Consider the following 15,901-nt stretch of genomic DNA (forward strand, 5'->3'; position numbering starts at 1 on the left):
AGAGCACGCCAGGGGGCAGGGGGCAGAAGGAAGGGGCAGGGGCAGGAGAGGGCACAAGGAGGGCAGGGGGCACAAGGGAGGGGTAGGGGCAGGAGAGGGCACAAGGGAGGGGCAAAGGAGGGCAGAAGGGGGGGGCAGGGGAGGGCAAAAGGGAGGGGCAGGGGCAGGAGAGGGCACCCTGCGGGGGAGGAGGCTCAAGGGAGGGGCAGGGGTAGGACAGGGCACAAAGGAGGGCTGGGGGTAGGAGAGGGCACGCCGGGGGGCAGGGGGCAGAAGGGAGGGGCAGGGGTAGGACAGGCACGAGGGAGAGCTAGGGGATAGGAGAGGGCATGCCGGGGGGGCGGGGGCAGAAGGGAGGGGCAGGGGTAGGACAGGGCACAAGGGAGGGGCAGGGGGTAGGAGAGGGCACGCCGGGGGGCGGGGGCAGAAGGGAGGGGCAGGGGTAGGACAGGGCATGAGGGAGGGGCAGGGGGTAGGAGAGGGCACGCCGGGGGCGGGGGCAGAAGGGAGGGGCAGGGGTAGGACAGGGCATGAGGGAGGGGCAGGGGGTAGGAGAGGGCACGCCGGGGGGCGGGGGCAGAAGGGAGGGGCAGGGGTAGGACAGGGCACGAGGGAGGGGCAGGGGGTAGGAGAGGGCACGCCGGGGGGCGGGGGCAGAAGGGAGGGGCAGGGGTAGGACAGGGCACGAGGGAGGGGCAGAGGATAGGAGAGGGCACGCCGGGGGGGGCGGGGGCAGAAGGGAGGGGCAGGGGTAGGACAGGGCACAAGGGAGGGGCAGGGGATAGGAGAGGGCACGCTGGGGGGCGGGGGCAGAAGGGAGGGGCAGGGGTAGGACAGGGCACGAGGGAGGGGCAGGGGGTAGGAGAGGGCACGCCGGGGGGCGGGGGCAGAAGGGAGGGGCAGGGATAGGACAGGGCACGAGGGAGGGGCAGGGGGTAGGAGAGGGCACGCCGGGGGGCGGGGGCAGAAGGGAGGGGCAGGGGGTAGGAGTGGGCACGGCGGGGGGCAGGGGGCAGAAGGGAGGGGCAGGGGTAGGACAGGGCATGAGGGAGAGCTAGGGGGTAGGAGAGGGCACGCCGGGGGGCGGGGGCAGAAGGGAGGGGCAGGGGTAGGACAGGGCACAAGGGAGGGGCAGGGGGTAGGAGAGGGCACGCCGGGGGTCGGGGGCAGAAGGGAGGGGCAGGGATAGGACAGGGCACAAGGGAGGGGCAGGGGATAGGAGAGGGCACGCCGGGGAGCGGGGGCAGAAGGGAGGGGCAGGGGTAGGACAGGGCACAAGGGAGGGGCAGGGGGTAGGAGAGGGCACGCCGGGGGGGCGGGGGCAGAAGGGAGGGGCAGGGGATAGGAGAGGGCACGCCGGGGGGGCGGGGGCAGAAGGGAGGGGCAGGGGATAGGAGAGGGCATGCCGGGGGGGGCGGGGGCAGAAGGGAGGGGCAGGGGTAGGACAGGGCACAAGGGAGGGGCAGGGGGTAGGAGAGGGCACGCCGGGGGGGCGGGGGCAGAAGGGAGGGGCAGGGGATAGGAGAGGGCACGCCGGGGGGCGGGGGCAGAAGGGAGGGGCAGGGGATAGGAGAGGGCATGCCGGGGGGCGGGGGCAGAAGGGAGGGGCAGGGGTAGGACAGGGCACGAGGGAGGGGCAGGGGGTAGGAGAGGGCACGCCGGGGGGGCGGGGGCAGAAGGGAGGGGCAGGGATAGGACAGGGCACAAGGGAGGGGCAGGGGGTAGGAGAGGGCACGCCGGGGAGCGGGGGCAGAAGGGAGGGGCAGGGGTAGGACAGGGCACAAGGGAGGGGCAGGGGGTAGGAGAGGGCACGCCGGGGGGCGGGGGGCAGAAGGGAGGGGCAGGGGTAGGACAGGGCATGAGGGAGGGGCAGGGGGTAGGAGAGGGCACGCCGGGGGGCGGGGGCAGAAGGGAGGGGCAAGGGGTAGGACAGGGCACGAGGGAGGGGCAGGGGGTAGGAGAGGGCACGCCGGGGGGCGGGGGGCAGAAGGGAGGGGCAGGGGTAGGACAGGGCACAAGGGAGGGGCAGGGGGTAGGAGAGGGCACGCCGGGGGGCGGGGGCAGAAGGGAGGGGCAGGGATAGGACAGGGCACAAGGGAGGGGCAGGGGGTAGGAGAGGGCACGCCGGGGAGCGGGGGCAGAAGGGAGGGGCAGGGGTAGGACAGGGGCACAAGGGAGGGGCAGGGGGGTAGGAGAGGGCACGCCGGGGGGCGGGGGCAGAAGGGAGGGGCAGGGGTAGGACAGGGCACGAGGGAGGGGCAGAGGGTAGGAGAGGGCACGCCGGGGCGGGGGGGGGGCAGAAGGGAGGGGCAGGGGTAGGACAGGGCACAAGGGAGGGGCAGGGGGTAGGAGAGGGCATGCCGGGGGGCAGGGGGCAGAAGGGAGGGGCAGGGGTAGGACAGGGCACGAGGGAGGGGCAGGGGGTAGGAGAGGGCACGCCGGGGGGGCGGGGGCAGAAGGGAGGGGCAGGGGTAGGACAGGGCACAAGGGAGGGGCAGGGGGTAGGAGAGGGCACGCCGGGGCGGGGGGGGGGGCAGCAGACGATCAGGCCAAAGGGGCAGGAGAGGACACGGCCGCCCCCCCCTCAATCAGGTCACGGCTCGCACGTGTCCGCCCGGGGCGCGGTGCCGGGAACAGCAGCGGGCGGGCGCCGCGCCAGCCCCAGCACCCGGGGACACCTGACCGGCTGCTCACATGGCTGCGGCGGCCCGGGGCGCTGGGGCGGGGGGGCGCGATGGCTCCGGCTCGGGGCGATGGGCGGGGGGGGGGGGCACCCAAGGCAGCCTCTTTCAGACGCCCCTAAACTCCGAATGTGGGGTGGGGGGGTAGCGGCAAAAGCGCCCGCGTGCGAAGGGGGCTCGGCTGGGCCGATCGACAGACCGACAGACCTCAGGGGGCTGCATCTCAAAGCTCCCCGCCCTCTCCCACACCCCCCTTCCACTGTGCCGAGAGGGGGAAGGGAACAGAACCCAGGAGTCCTGGCTGTCAGCCCCTCCCCCAAGCACTAGACCCCACTCCCCTTCTGGAGCCCTGCACAGAACCCAGGAGTCCTGGCTGCCCTTTGTCTGCCCTAACCACTACCCCTTCTCCCAGAACTGGGAACAGAACCCAGGCGTCCTGGCTCCCGGACACCCCCATCCACGCTAACCACTAGTCCCCATTCCCCTCCCCGTTCTGGGACCAGAACCTGGCTGTCCACTCCCAGACCAAAAATTAACCCTTTAAGGCTTTATAGCCGGCTAATGCAAACAGTTGGGGGTGGACGGGAGGTCTGCCCCCACCCTGCAGTGCCAGGGGTTAACCATTACCACGCTGGGGTTTTGCAGCCTGGCAGCCAGGTGGATGCTCCTGCCCGCGCCTGGCCCTGTCGTTCATCCAAAATTTTGAAAACGCTTTAAGCATTTATTTTTGAGCAAGGTGTAAATTTCCCTGCTCCCCTTCGGTTCGGGTCTGTCCGTCGCTTGGTGCCAAGGCCCAGCCGTGGGTCCAGTCTATATCTGGCCGAGGGACAGGAGCTGGGACCGTCAGCCTGCCGGAGTTAACTCCTTTTGCAAAGCCGGGTGGTGGGTTTCTTACATCTTAAATCCAACTGCAGGTTTGGTTCCAGACCCAGCTGCTGGGTTTCAGCTTCGGATCTGGAACCAGAACCAGCTCTCGGGTTCTGAGTTTGGCTCCGGACCCAGGTTGGGATGCAGACGTTGGGTACTGGGATGAGATCTGGACCCAGCAGTTCCGTTCAGGGTCCCTTCCATGCTGGCCCAAGGACTCTTCCCAGGGCTTTTCTCTAAGGCGGAGATGCTGGTGTGTGCCAAGGTTTGGAAGTGTTAATGGACTGCTGGGGGGAAGCGGGGGGACTGCTGGGGCCCTGGCTCCCATGACCCATCAGCTGCTGGGTGCCCTGGACTCGTCTGATGGCCTTTAACAGAACAGGGCTTGTCCCATTGTGGGGGCACCCTCCCCCCCTTGACAGGCCCTTGCTGTTGCAGCCGGCAGACAGACCAACAAATTGCCCCGCACCTGGTGCTTCCTGCTTCCCGATCATGGCCCCTTCCAAAGGGGGTTAGAGCCCCACTGGGTGGTTGGCACCCCCGGGCAACGCACAAGCAGCCTATAATTCAGCTCTCTCCTCCTCTATGGGCCAAAATCTTGCCCCCTGGCTCTGGATCCTCTTGAAGGCGAGGTCTGGATTTGACAACCTTGGATCTGAACTCGCCCCAATGGTTTGGGTTCGAGGTCAGGTACAGACGGGGGCCTGTTTTCCTGTTCGGATGCCGCCGGCATCTTACGGGAACGGTGGCTGGGCAGGGGATGTTGGGGGATCGGGATCCCCAAAGGGCAGCTTGCAAAACTGCATCACTCTCAGCCCACAGCCCTGGCCCCCATCCAACTGCAGGACCTTACACTGCGGGATCCCAAACCAGACACTGACCCAGTCCTGCAACCCACAGCTTCTGTTGACTTCAAGCATTGGGAATACAGGGGAAGCCCGGAATGGCACATTTCCTCTTCAGATTTAGATCCATTTCCCCTTAGACCTCTCAGTCAATTTCTCTTTGATAAATGCGCCACTATTCACATTAGGATGGCATGTAGAGACCCCAGTGGAGATCAGGGCCCTATTGTGCTGGGCACTGCACAGACAGAGTGAGGGGCTCCCTGCCCCCAAAAGTGCCCAGGCTAAATAGACAAAGGGTGGCAGAGGAAACAGATGCCAAGAGAGAGGAAGTGAGTTGCCTAGAGGCTGGCAGTGGCAGAGCTGAAGAAGAGCCCAGCTGCCCTGAGTCCTAGTTCAGTACTCTAGCCACTAGACCACGCTGCCTAAAGGACACCAGCGCCTCTGAGTTTCCCTGGCTGTGTTTCGCCGCAGCCATTTGCAGCCCGGTTGGCACCTGCTGCCCCAGAGCGGCGATTAGCACAATGGCGCCGTCCCAGCCTTGCTGACTTGACAATCTGACACGGGGACCCGCTGCTTTCGGGAAAGGGGCATCATGGAAAATAAAAAAATAAAACCCATCCCCACCGGGGGACTGATTTCAGCAGAGCTCCTGGAGCTGGGAAAGCAGCAGAGGTTAAGACGCCGCAGCGTGTGTTTCATGGGCACTGGGGGGCGGGGGAGAAGGGGGGAATCCATCATGAAGACACCTTCTCCTCGGCACTGCGCTGGAAGCAGATGCTGCCTCCCGTACCTGGTGACCTGAATTCTCCTGACAAAGGCAAATCACACTGCGCTCTCAAACATATTTACAAGGCATGTCACACTCCGCAGCTTCCCCAGCTCCCAGCAGCTGGGGGAGTCCTTCTACATTTCACAGGCCGAGCCGGCTCACCACCAGCCGTTTGCAGCGTTTAAACCCCATTATCCTCTCTCTCCAGACACGGGAAGCACGTTTTTGAGTATTTTTGGGTTTTTTTGGTGCTTGGCTTTCGGAGTTATTTAGAGGCTGAATCCAAGCTGGCCTTTGCAGTCCCACACGTGTGTCTTAAACCCTCCCCGCCTCCCCCGGCAATCTGTCCAGAACTGCAGCCAAATACCAAATACCAAAAAAAACCCCCAAAAAACCTCAGAAACAAATGTAGGTTCATGGGTAAACACGGGGGGGAGGGGGGGTCATGCTGACCCCTTTCTGACCCTGGCTCCGCTGATTTCAGGTGCCCCAAAATTGCAGACTGCCTGAGTTTTTAGAGGTGCTGAGGACCCCACAATTCCAGCTGAAGTCAAGCGGGTGGGCAGCCCTGAAAATCAGCCCCCCTCCCTGCCACAGTGTCCCTTCTGCCTGTGTGTTTTCCACACTGGGGAAGCCTGGGACTGGAGGCCTATTCTTCATGCCAGCGTGTGGGGGTTTCACACACCGCCGTGACTCTGCAAGATCGTGATGTCTGTCACTGATTTGGAGCAAGAAAGTGGGTCAGTTTCACCCACAGTAAAATAACTTGTTGCATCGGGCAACTGAGGGTCAGATCTCAGGTTCCCAGCTTGGGACGCCTCGCTGGAGCAAGACAGGACATTTGGAGCTGTAACTCCAGGGCCCCGGAGTTCGTAAGGGACGTGTGTCGGATCTGGGGTTCCTGACCCCAGCAGAAGCCAAGACACAACCTGGCTCTTCAGTCCTATCTGTCCCTCCCCTCCCCCCTCCTTCCCATGTCACCTAGGTGCTGCAGGGGATTGGGATGCAGGTGATTTCCCTTCGCCCCTCCAGACAGGCTGCTGCAGCCGGGGTTACACAAAGGGTGTTAACTTCCTTGGCTTGTATAGCTCCTCACTAATGTGGTTTAACCTTTACGCTGTGACAGTGCCCAGAAGCCTCTGCCAATTCAGGCCCCCTCGTACTGGGCCCAGACCAGAACAACCCGGGATTTCAGGGCGTTGAAAATCCAGCTCCAAATTTCTTGCCTGGCAAAAGGCTCCATTTGCAACCGTCTCGGGTGCCTGAGCTCTAAGCAACTTCCTGCAAAAAGAGGACAAGCTGGGGCCCCCGGGGGGTGGGAAACAGCCCCCCTCTCCCCCGGCAAGATGGGATGCTGCATCCCTGCGTATGGCAAAGTGTAAATAAATGAGATTACCCAGAAAGGGAACACGCGTCTAGTAAAGGACTTAGCTGCGCTGCCAGGAGACACTAGCTACTCGTGCGGGGTTTAATCTTCCAGCACGTTCCTTCACCAGTGGAGCGAGGGGCGGGGGAGGAAACTGCCTCGCGCTTTTTTTGGCTTAAGTAGGTTACGCAAATCGGAGTGCATCTGCGGGCTGGCGGGAGCTTCCGATCAGGCGCGAATCTGGGAGCAGAGACAGCAGGGCAAGCGAGCCCCACAGAGCTCGAGGGTCCGGCTTCGGGGGGGAGAAGGGCAGGCAGCAAGGATCGCCCTCTCTCAGGGGCTGGGGCTGGCTTAGATCTGGGCGAGAGAATCCCTGTATAAACAGCTGCCATGCCCCAGCCCAGAGGTGGCTGCATCTCAGCAGTGGGGGAGTGATCCCCTGGTTGTTTTTTTGTTCTCTCTGTGCAGGGTCCTGCTCTGTGCCTGGGACTCTTGAGAACATCTGCACTACAGTAACGAATAATAATAATCAGGAGCACAGTAGTTCAATGACTCTCCCTCCCTAGTCTGACTACTTCCACAGCCCCATCACCAAAATCTCCAACCATCTACGGCTGGAGTTTCTAAACCAGCCAAAGGCCAGGATTCCCATGGGGTCAATTTGCAGAGCGGCATTGATTTTTTCCAGAGAGCCCCGCACCCAGCAGCTGGGACAAAATCAGGGCCAGATTTCCAGCATCCAACACATCTGAGATGCAGCCACTTGCATCGGTGCCTAAATTGGAGCTAAAATTCTGGCCTCCTAGGCTCTGGCTTGCTTGATGCTGGGGGGCTTCCCCTCCAGCCAGCTTACAGATCCAGGGGTCCTGTGGGAAGCCCCAACGCAGCCTGCATCCTCTCACTCCCAGCTGAGCTGTGTGTTGATTTTAACCAGTCAATGTCTTGCTTTTGGGGAGACTTTCCTTCCAAGACAGATGAGTGGAGAACCCCGCTTTACCAAGGGGGAAGCAGCAAAAGCCAGCAGCTGAGCTGACTGCTCTGCCTTGGCTTCCAAGTTCGGCAGCCCCCTGCCACAAAAGGAAAGGCTCCTTTCCTTTGAGCAACTGGGGAGCCCACTCTGCGGGGGTGCCTGACCGTGCTGGATTTACAAGAAGGTGGGAGAGGTTGGCGTGTGGGTTAGGGGGGTCAGGGACAGGATGGGGGGGTCTCTGGAGAATTGAGTGGGGAGTCACTGTACAGAGTGACCCCCTTGCACATGAGCGGATGGGGGTAATGATAAATGGAGGAACAGAGTTCCCCATTTTGGACCCAGATCTGCGTTCTGGTTCTGCCTGTCACGGAAGTCGGGGTGGGGGACCCCTTCCAAGCAGAGATGGGTCTGACCCCATCCCCTCCACCACTACCGCCACCCCAAGCTTTGGGGAAGGGGCTGCAAACATAATCCGATCTGGGGCCCTCAAAGCACTTTGCTCAGGTCCCCAGGCGAGTAGCCTTATCCCTGCTTTTCAGAGAGGGAAACTGAGGCACAGACGGAGCCACTAGCAAAGCTGACAAGAGGAGCCAGCATCCCAGTCCAGTGCTCTGTGCAATGGGCCCGGATGCTCCCAATTTTGGCTGTAGATTTTTGTGGTTCGTGGCCATAGCAATGAAGGAAAAAGCTGTTCGGAGGGGCTGTTTTAAAGCCCGCTGGGCCCTTAGGGGAAGGCATGGAAGCAACAGAGAACCAGACCGCTCCCCCTGGAGAGACAGATTCCCTCAGTCGCTGATATTTGTTCTCCAGCAAAAGAGGTGCAGATTTTGAGGCCAGAAGGCACCACTTTGATAATCTAATCTGCTCCTCTGTGTAGTCCAACCCAGAGACCGTCCCCCAGCCACCCCTGCATGGCCCGGGCAAGAGACACCCCCCCACAAGGATCCCTCCATGGCCCAGGCCAGAGACCCTCCCCCTGTGATCCCTGCGTCCAGCCCATATCTTGGGGTTGAGCTAGGGCATATGTTTTGATGCCCGGGCCAGAGCCAGGTGCGTCTCCTTGACCAGCAGGAACCAGGCAAGAGGCAACCCCTCCCCTTCGCCTTGGAGAAAAGAGGGCTTTTCCAGTTGCCATGCAAACGAGACAGCCTAACGAACTGCAAACCCCCCCCCCCCCCGCTTTTTTTTTTTCTTTAGGGCCAGCTTCCTATTCATTTTCAAGCCGGTTTCAGCCTCCCTGGCACCTGGGTGCCCCGCCGACGTCTGCAGACAAGCAGCAGAGAGAGCAAATTAGGTCAATGTCACCGTGACGGTGGACAAGATATATGAGGTGACGCAGCCTCTGGATCAAGGAATGGGGGTGGGGGGGGTGGCAGCCCAGAACTAACCCCCAACCCTTGTGCATACACCCCACCGCCGCCCCACTAGCTGGATAGCTCCAGGAGGGGAGACAAGCCCCCCACGCTCCGGCACAATGAAAGAGCCCTGAAACAAAGAGTGCGCCGAAATCCCGGCCGAGATAACAATCAAGCCATCTGCTTTCTTCCGGCCCCAGCTCAGCTTTGGGGGAAAAATCACCCCGCTGCTCAGGCAACCTTTAGTGTCCCCTTGGAGATATTTGTTCCAAGTCCTGGCTCCCACTCCCCCCACCCCCCCCGCCCCGCACGTTCCCCTAATTAACGTGCTGATCAGTGAATGAGGAGAACATTCTGGGTGCTTCAAGGGAGACCTGCCAACCTACCCAGGTTCTTTTTCGGTGTCTGGGCAGATGAAGTACTACTCCTTTCAACTACGAGCAGGGAGGGACAGCTCTTGGTGTCTGCAAGCCAGGGTGATTGGCATGCAGGAGGCAAAGGGATTGGGCTGGTGGGCGCTGGTGTGCAATTCATCAGGGCTCAGAGGGGCAAGTGGATCTAGGGCCTCGCTGGGACTCAGGAGACCTGGCTTCTGGTCCCAGCTTTGCCCCGGCCTTTCTCCGTGCCTCAGTTTCCCCTCCGTCTCTTTGTCTACATAGATCTGGGGCAGGGGCTCTCTGTCTTGCTTAGAGTGTGCCAGGTATGGACAGGCCTGCCAGTAGATTTCAGATCCCGTCTTCCGTGAGCTTCCGCCACCAGCGGGAGAATGGGCATCTGCCACCTTCTCTAGGTGCTGAGGACAAAGAACAAAGCCACTAAACTGGGGAGCCGCCCGTAACAATACTGCAGAGCTGAGCAGAGAGCGCATCCTGGCACCAAAAACGCCTGGCTATTGGGGAACAGAAGTGGGTCTTTTTGGATCACGCCCGGGGAGGCATCTGGCACCGATAAAGACACTGATCCTGCAATTTGTCCCTATTCAGCCTGTGTGCCTCACGTGTGCTGAAGTCCCACTGGATGTAGGTGCCTAACTCCCTTAGGCACTTCTAAGAGTCCCAGCCCAGGCTCCCAGCAGCATCAGAAGACAGTATTGGATGGATAACCCAGAAGCCGTCACTTTGGTTCTTCCAGAGGCCCGCTCAGGCATGCCCGTGATATCACCTGACACCCCCTCCCAAGAAATACCTGCACGCACCCCCCCCGCTGTCATGTGACGGGCCGCAGCAGACTCATCCAGGGGCGAGGCGCACTCTCAAGCCAAATAATCAAAGCCCCAAGATTAACCCTCAACAGTGCCCTGTAAGAATCCCAAATCCAGATTGTGGGCGAGGAATAGGCTGTGTGGGCACCCCTGCCTGCAGGGAGATGGACAATGTCTGGGCGCTGGGCATGTCCACTCGTCTCGGAATTGTCAGAGGCCCGTTCTGATCCTTCCTTAAACCCTGGGGGCCGCTCGCCTGCGAGGCACCGTGCATGTAGGTCCCGGAAGGGAGGTGCAGCGTGGCGACTGAGAGCAAGGGGTGTTGCAGCACAGGGAGATTTGGCCCGAGACGCAGCAGATGGCGAGGTTTGCTGCTAACCTCCAGGCGGCCATTTTTCTTCTCTCCGAACCCAGCTCCCCATGCGGGGCACAGGGCAGTGCAGTCCAGTGGGCTCATCTGGCACTGAGGGGTGCTCTAATGAGGACTTGCCACCAGGGGGCACTCAGAACCCTGGGAGGGGTAGCTGCTGCTCCCAGTTTGCGCTTGTGTCGGGGTGCGGGATGCAGTCACCCCGGCAACGAGCACGGCCCTGGGATTTTACTTAGCAGTGTAGAGTGGTGCCCATCACCAAGGCATCTGGTACCACTACAAACCAACTGTCTTGACCCATCACAAACCAACTGCCTTGGTAAACAATCCCTATTAGGAAGGGTCAAGTCTGGTCTTACTGTAACACAGAGCAGGTCCTGCCCTGGGCTAGTCACTGCCTTTCTCTGTGCCTCAGTTTCCCCTCCCACTCTTTGTCTATTTAGATTTGGGGCAGGGTCTCTCTGTCTTGTTTAGACTGCACCAGGTATGGACAGGTATGTCAGTAGATTTCAGCTTCCATCTTCTATGAGCTCCTGCCTCCAGAGGGCAAATGGGCACCTCCCACCTTCTCTAGGTCCCCATCACTGAACTGTCCCCACCATACTGTCTGAGCACCTTACAATCCTTAACAGATTTAATGATCCTCACGAAGAAGGGCTGGGCCATCCCCATTCTACAGATGGAGAAACTGGGACACGGGGGATTAAGTGACTTGCCCAAGGTCATCCGGCAAATCGGTTGCAGAGCTGGGCATTGAGCCCCACCCAACCCTCCCAAGTGCCACTCCAAGAGCTCTGACCTTCCTACCTCTTCCCACCCCCAGCAAGCGGAGCCTCCTGGGACAACAGTGAGTGTGACCTCAGCGGGCGCAGCAGCTGTGACTGGTCGGATAAGCACTTCCCGGCTGCTGTGGAATCTGTCCAACACCTTGAACTTCACGTGACCCCAAGGAGAAGATTGGGGCCCTTAGCCTCCTAAACGAGATCCGCCTAAGCCAGGCTGGTGAGTTCAACACTCACGTTCCAGCTCGCCAGGGTTTAATGACCTGGCTGGGTGCTGGGAGCGCCCACACTCACACCCGCACACCCACCCTCCTGCGTGACATCCTCTGAGTCACCGGCAATCTTCCCCTAAGCGTGATTTACCCGGGAAGCCTCGGGCACGTACAGCTCAGCCGGAGTGAATTACGGTCAGCAGAAGACACAGCTGCCAGGGCTGCGCCCTGGCCGCCAGGGGGAAGGGGACAGGAGGCAAGAATAGCACACAGGCATGTTCAGGAGCTGCCCCAGGGCCCAGGTGGCCCCTGGAGAGCAGGGGCGCTGAGAGCCATTGAACCAAACTGCAAACCCTGGACAGGATGGAAACCACTTCAAGCCGGGGGTGTGGCAGCCCCCCTAGCTCCAGCGCTATGCTGGAGAGGGCCAAGCAATGGCTCTTGAGCTGCCAGTCCCAGCCCCGGGACTGGACAGACAGACAGAGCCACGAGTGGAGAGCAAAAGGAGACAGCTAGGATCCTATGGGACACAGAGGGTGCTTGATAGATAGATAGATAGATAGATATTGGGCAGGGAGGGCGGATGTAGGGGGGATGGATGGACAGGTAGATATGGGCAGGGAGGGGGGATAGATAAGGGTATGGATGGACAGGTAGATATGGGCAGGGAGGGGGATAGATAAGGGTATGGATGGACAGGTAGATATGGGCAGGGAGTGGGGATGGATAAGGGGATGGATGGACAGGTAGATATGGGCAGGGAGGGGGGATGGATGGACAGGTAGATATGGGCAGGAGGGGGGATGGATAAGGGGATGGATGGACAGGTAGATATGGGCAGGAGGGGGGATGGATAAGGGGATGGATGGACAGGTAGATATGGGCAGGGAGGGGGGATGGATAAGGGTATGGATGGACAGTAGGTATGGACAGGGAGGGGGGATGGATAAGGGGATGGATGGACAGGTAGATATGGGCAGGGAGGGGGGATGGATAAGGGTATGGATGGACAGTAGGTATGGATAAGGGGATGGATGGACAGGTAGATATGGGCAAAGAGGGGGGATGTATAAGGAGATGGATGGACAGTAGATATGGGCAGGGAGGGGGGATGGATAAGGGGATGGATGGACAGGTAGATATGGGCAGGGAGGGGGGATGGATAAGGGGATGGATGGACAGGTAGATATGGGCAGGGAGGGGGGATGGATGGACAGGTAGAGATGGGCAGGGGGGATGGATAAGGGGATGGATGGACAGGTAGAGATGGGCAGGGAGGGGGGATGGATGGACAGGTAGATATGGGCAGGGAGGGGGGATGTATAAGGAGATGGATGGACAGTAGATATGGGCAGGGAGGGGGGATGGATAAGGGGATGGATGGACAGGTAGAGATGGGCAGGGAGTGGGGATGGATAAGGGGATGGATGGACAGGTAGAGATGGGCAGGGAGGGGGGATGGATGGACAGGTAGATATGGGCAGGGAGGGGGGATGGATAAGGGGATGGATGGACAGGTAGAGATGGGCAGGGAGGGGGGATGGATGGACAGGTAGATATGGGCAGGGAGGGGGGATGTATAAGGAGATGGATGGACAGTAGATATGGGCAGGGAGGGGGGATGGATAAGGGGATGGATGGACAGGTAGATATGGGCAGGGAGGGGGGATGTATAAGGAGATGGATGGACAGTAGATATGGGCAGGGAGGGGGGATGGATAAGGGGATGGATGGACAGGTAGATATGGGCAGGGAGGGGGGATGTATAAGGAGATGGATGGACAGGTAGATATGGGCAGGGAGGGGGGGATGGATAAGGGGATGGATGGACAGGTAGATATGGGGAGGGCCTGGAGAAAATTGTGATTTTTTGCGGAAAATTCACGGCTGCATCCTTCGCATAAAACTGCTGCCGTGTCCCCCTGCACTGCTGCCATTTACTCTGGTGGCTGCAGACTTTGTCCTCCTCTCCTCCTTTCTCCCGCTTGGTGCCCACCTGGGGCGGACTCTGTTGCTGGATGGTGCAGTTCCCTGCATACCCCTACCTGACAGCCACCAGGGGCCTTGCGTACGACAGGATGTTACGAAGGTGATGTCGAAACGCAAACCAACTCCGCATGACGTCACCACATGGCACAGGGACCTCAAAGGACCAATGGGACCCAACTGTGACGTCAGGACAAACACTGGCGTGACATCATCAAGATGCCAACGTGAGCTGGTGTGACATCGCCCAAGGCACAGTGGTCTCAAATCACTGCCTCGAAACACCCCCGAGTGTGACATCACTGGGCAGCAGGGTGACATCCTCAGGATGCCAGCGTGCCCTGGCATGACATCAAGACACCAGTGTGACCCACCGTGATGTCGCCACACTGCACGGTGACATCACAGGATGCCACAATGACGTCATGTCCAAATGCCATCGCGTGGATCCCTCTCACCCCACAGGAGCGATGCCAGGACCCACAAACACTGTGGCGATCCCAGAAATGAGCATGAGGTGCCCTCAGCTGGTACTGTGACATCTGGGATGGCGGCCGTTACGGGAGAGATTTTGATATTTCAGAGGGACCCGTTACACCTTAACGACCTCAATTGCTTCCCTCCACACACACACCCCCCCCAGTGCTGCAAGCTGCTTAGAAGCGATTTACACAGAAGGATGAAATGCAGGAAGAGGGGTTCCCTGCCCCAGAGGGGAGGGGGTCCCTGTGCCCTGGCACACAGAGAGAGGAGCCCCCAGGTGAACTCTGGTTACAAGGCACAGGGCAGCAGCTTTCGCCAAGGGGCTAGTGGTGGGGCAGGGTTAGAACTGCACTGTATTATCCCCACTTCCCATGGGCATCTCCTGCCCTCGATCAATGCCAGTGCCAATCCGGAGTCGCGCCACCCACATCAGTCGTGGAAATGAGAGAGGTGACTGCTCCCCCCCCCCCCACTATCCCAAGCACCCGCTTGAAATCCCAACCCGCACCTCAGTCGACCCCAAACTCCCCACTAGTAGGTCAATGCCATGCCACCCACGTCACACGCCCAATCCCCAGCTCGCCAGGGGCCACCCTCTTGCCACCCTCCCGAGAGCCGGCCCATGTCTGCAGGGACCTGGCGTCACACACCTTGCTTGGTGCCGGTCCCACGGGGAGAAGCGCTGGAGACAGGTTAGAGGAGGATTGCAGGCTCTCTCCCATCAGACAGAAGGCACCACCGATTCGCATCCTCCCTCTGCCTCTACGGAACCATTCCCCCCCCCCCAGGCTCAGCGCCTCCCCTGGAGCCCACCCCCAGGGCCCCCCCAAACGAAGCCTCCCCTCTAAGCTTTAACCCTTCGTGCTTTCCAGCCGTGCAAAAAAAAAAAAGAAAAGAAAAGAAGAAAGATACTGCCAGTTTACAAATTCCAGCCTCTGAAAAGTCCGCCTGCCTCTCACCCCCCCCCCCCCAGTGGGTTTTGTGGGGAGAAGGGAAATAAAGCAAAGCGGGCGTGGGGGGGGGGGCGGATTCTGATTTAGCTGCAGCAGAGAGAAAGTAGCTTATTTGTCAGCCAGCCCATTCTGGAAGCTGCAAGAGAATCCTTGAAATAAACACAGCACCGATGAGCTCCCCAGGTGCGTCAGCAATTTGTCTGACCCCCCCCGCACACACACACAAATCCCGGGCCAGCCCCGGGTCCCCACGGCAATCCGTGACCGCGATGCTTCCGAGTGTGCGGATCAGAAAGGCCGTGCTCTTACCAGGGCTGTTATCCATGGTGATCTCTGTCTGGCTCGTCCTTAATTTCACCCGGGCCCCTTTCGGGGAGGCAGGCAGGAGTGTGAGGGGGCTGTGTGTGTGGGGCGGTGGTGGCTGGGCCGGGGGGCGGGGGTTGTCTTTGGTCACCCGGCTTCCTCCTCCGCGGCTCCTCCGGGCGTATTCGCTCCCGAGCCGCCAGCTGCCCAAATGCCTTTAGATTCCAGAAGGCAGCCCCGGCTGCCGATTGCGGCTTCCACGTGCTCCTAACTGGGGCTGGAGCTTTCTCCGCGTCTACATGGGCGAGGGTGGCTGGTTCGCTCGGGGATTAGCAAGCGCTCGTTTCCTAGCCAGGCGGGGTTGCGGGGGAGTCGGGCGCTGGCGATGCCTTCGCGGGCGGCTCGTGTGTTGACGGCATGTGAGGCAGCCCGAGCCGTGCCCCACTGACACACATTTCAGACAAGGAGAACGGGGGGGAGCTCAGCTCTGCGGAGCACATGGGTAAGGGGAGGAGCTGGGGGCGAGTAAACACGTCTCGCTGGAGCGCGGAGCGAGCTCGCCCTGCGGCGCCCGCCCGCCCCCCAGTGCCAGGCTCGCCAGCCGGCCGTCTTGGCACGGGCCCAGCTGGGGCGCGGAGAGCCGGCCTGTCCCAGGCCTGGGTCACCTCCCCGTGGCCCCGGGGAACGGGCCCGGCAGGTCTGGCGACTAGATTTCGAGGCCCCGAAGGGCTTAGCCCGGCCGAGGCCGGGGAGGG

The 15,901-nt window shown here is 60.8% G+C and overlaps 1 protein-coding gene across 2 annotated transcripts in view; it reads right to left on the reverse strand.

Annotated features, from left to right (window-relative positions):
• LOC102933876 (nuclear receptor subfamily 1 group D member 2) overlaps positions 1-15,624 on the reverse strand; it is a 28,776-nt gene extending 13,152 nt beyond the window's left edge. Inside the window, exon 1 of one of the 2 annotated variants that reach the window (XM_037884130.2) lies at positions 15,153-15,624. In XM_037884130.2, coding sequence (XP_037740058.1) covers positions 15,153-15,168 — 16 coding nt within the window. In that variant the 5' untranslated portion in view covers positions 15,169-15,624. Of the gene's footprint in view, positions 1-14,540; positions 14,655-15,152 lie in introns of those variants that run through there. The other variant, XM_043533116.1, reaches the window with a different exon arrangement.
• Between the last annotated feature and the right edge of the window lie 277 nt (positions 15,625-15,901).

Source organism: Chelonia mydas, chromosome 20, assembly GCF_015237465.2.
Source record: "Chelonia mydas isolate rCheMyd1 chromosome 20, rCheMyd1.pri.v2, whole genome shotgun sequence".
In the NCBI taxonomy this organism is placed as follows: Eukaryota; Metazoa; Chordata; order Testudines; family Cheloniidae; genus Chelonia; species Chelonia mydas.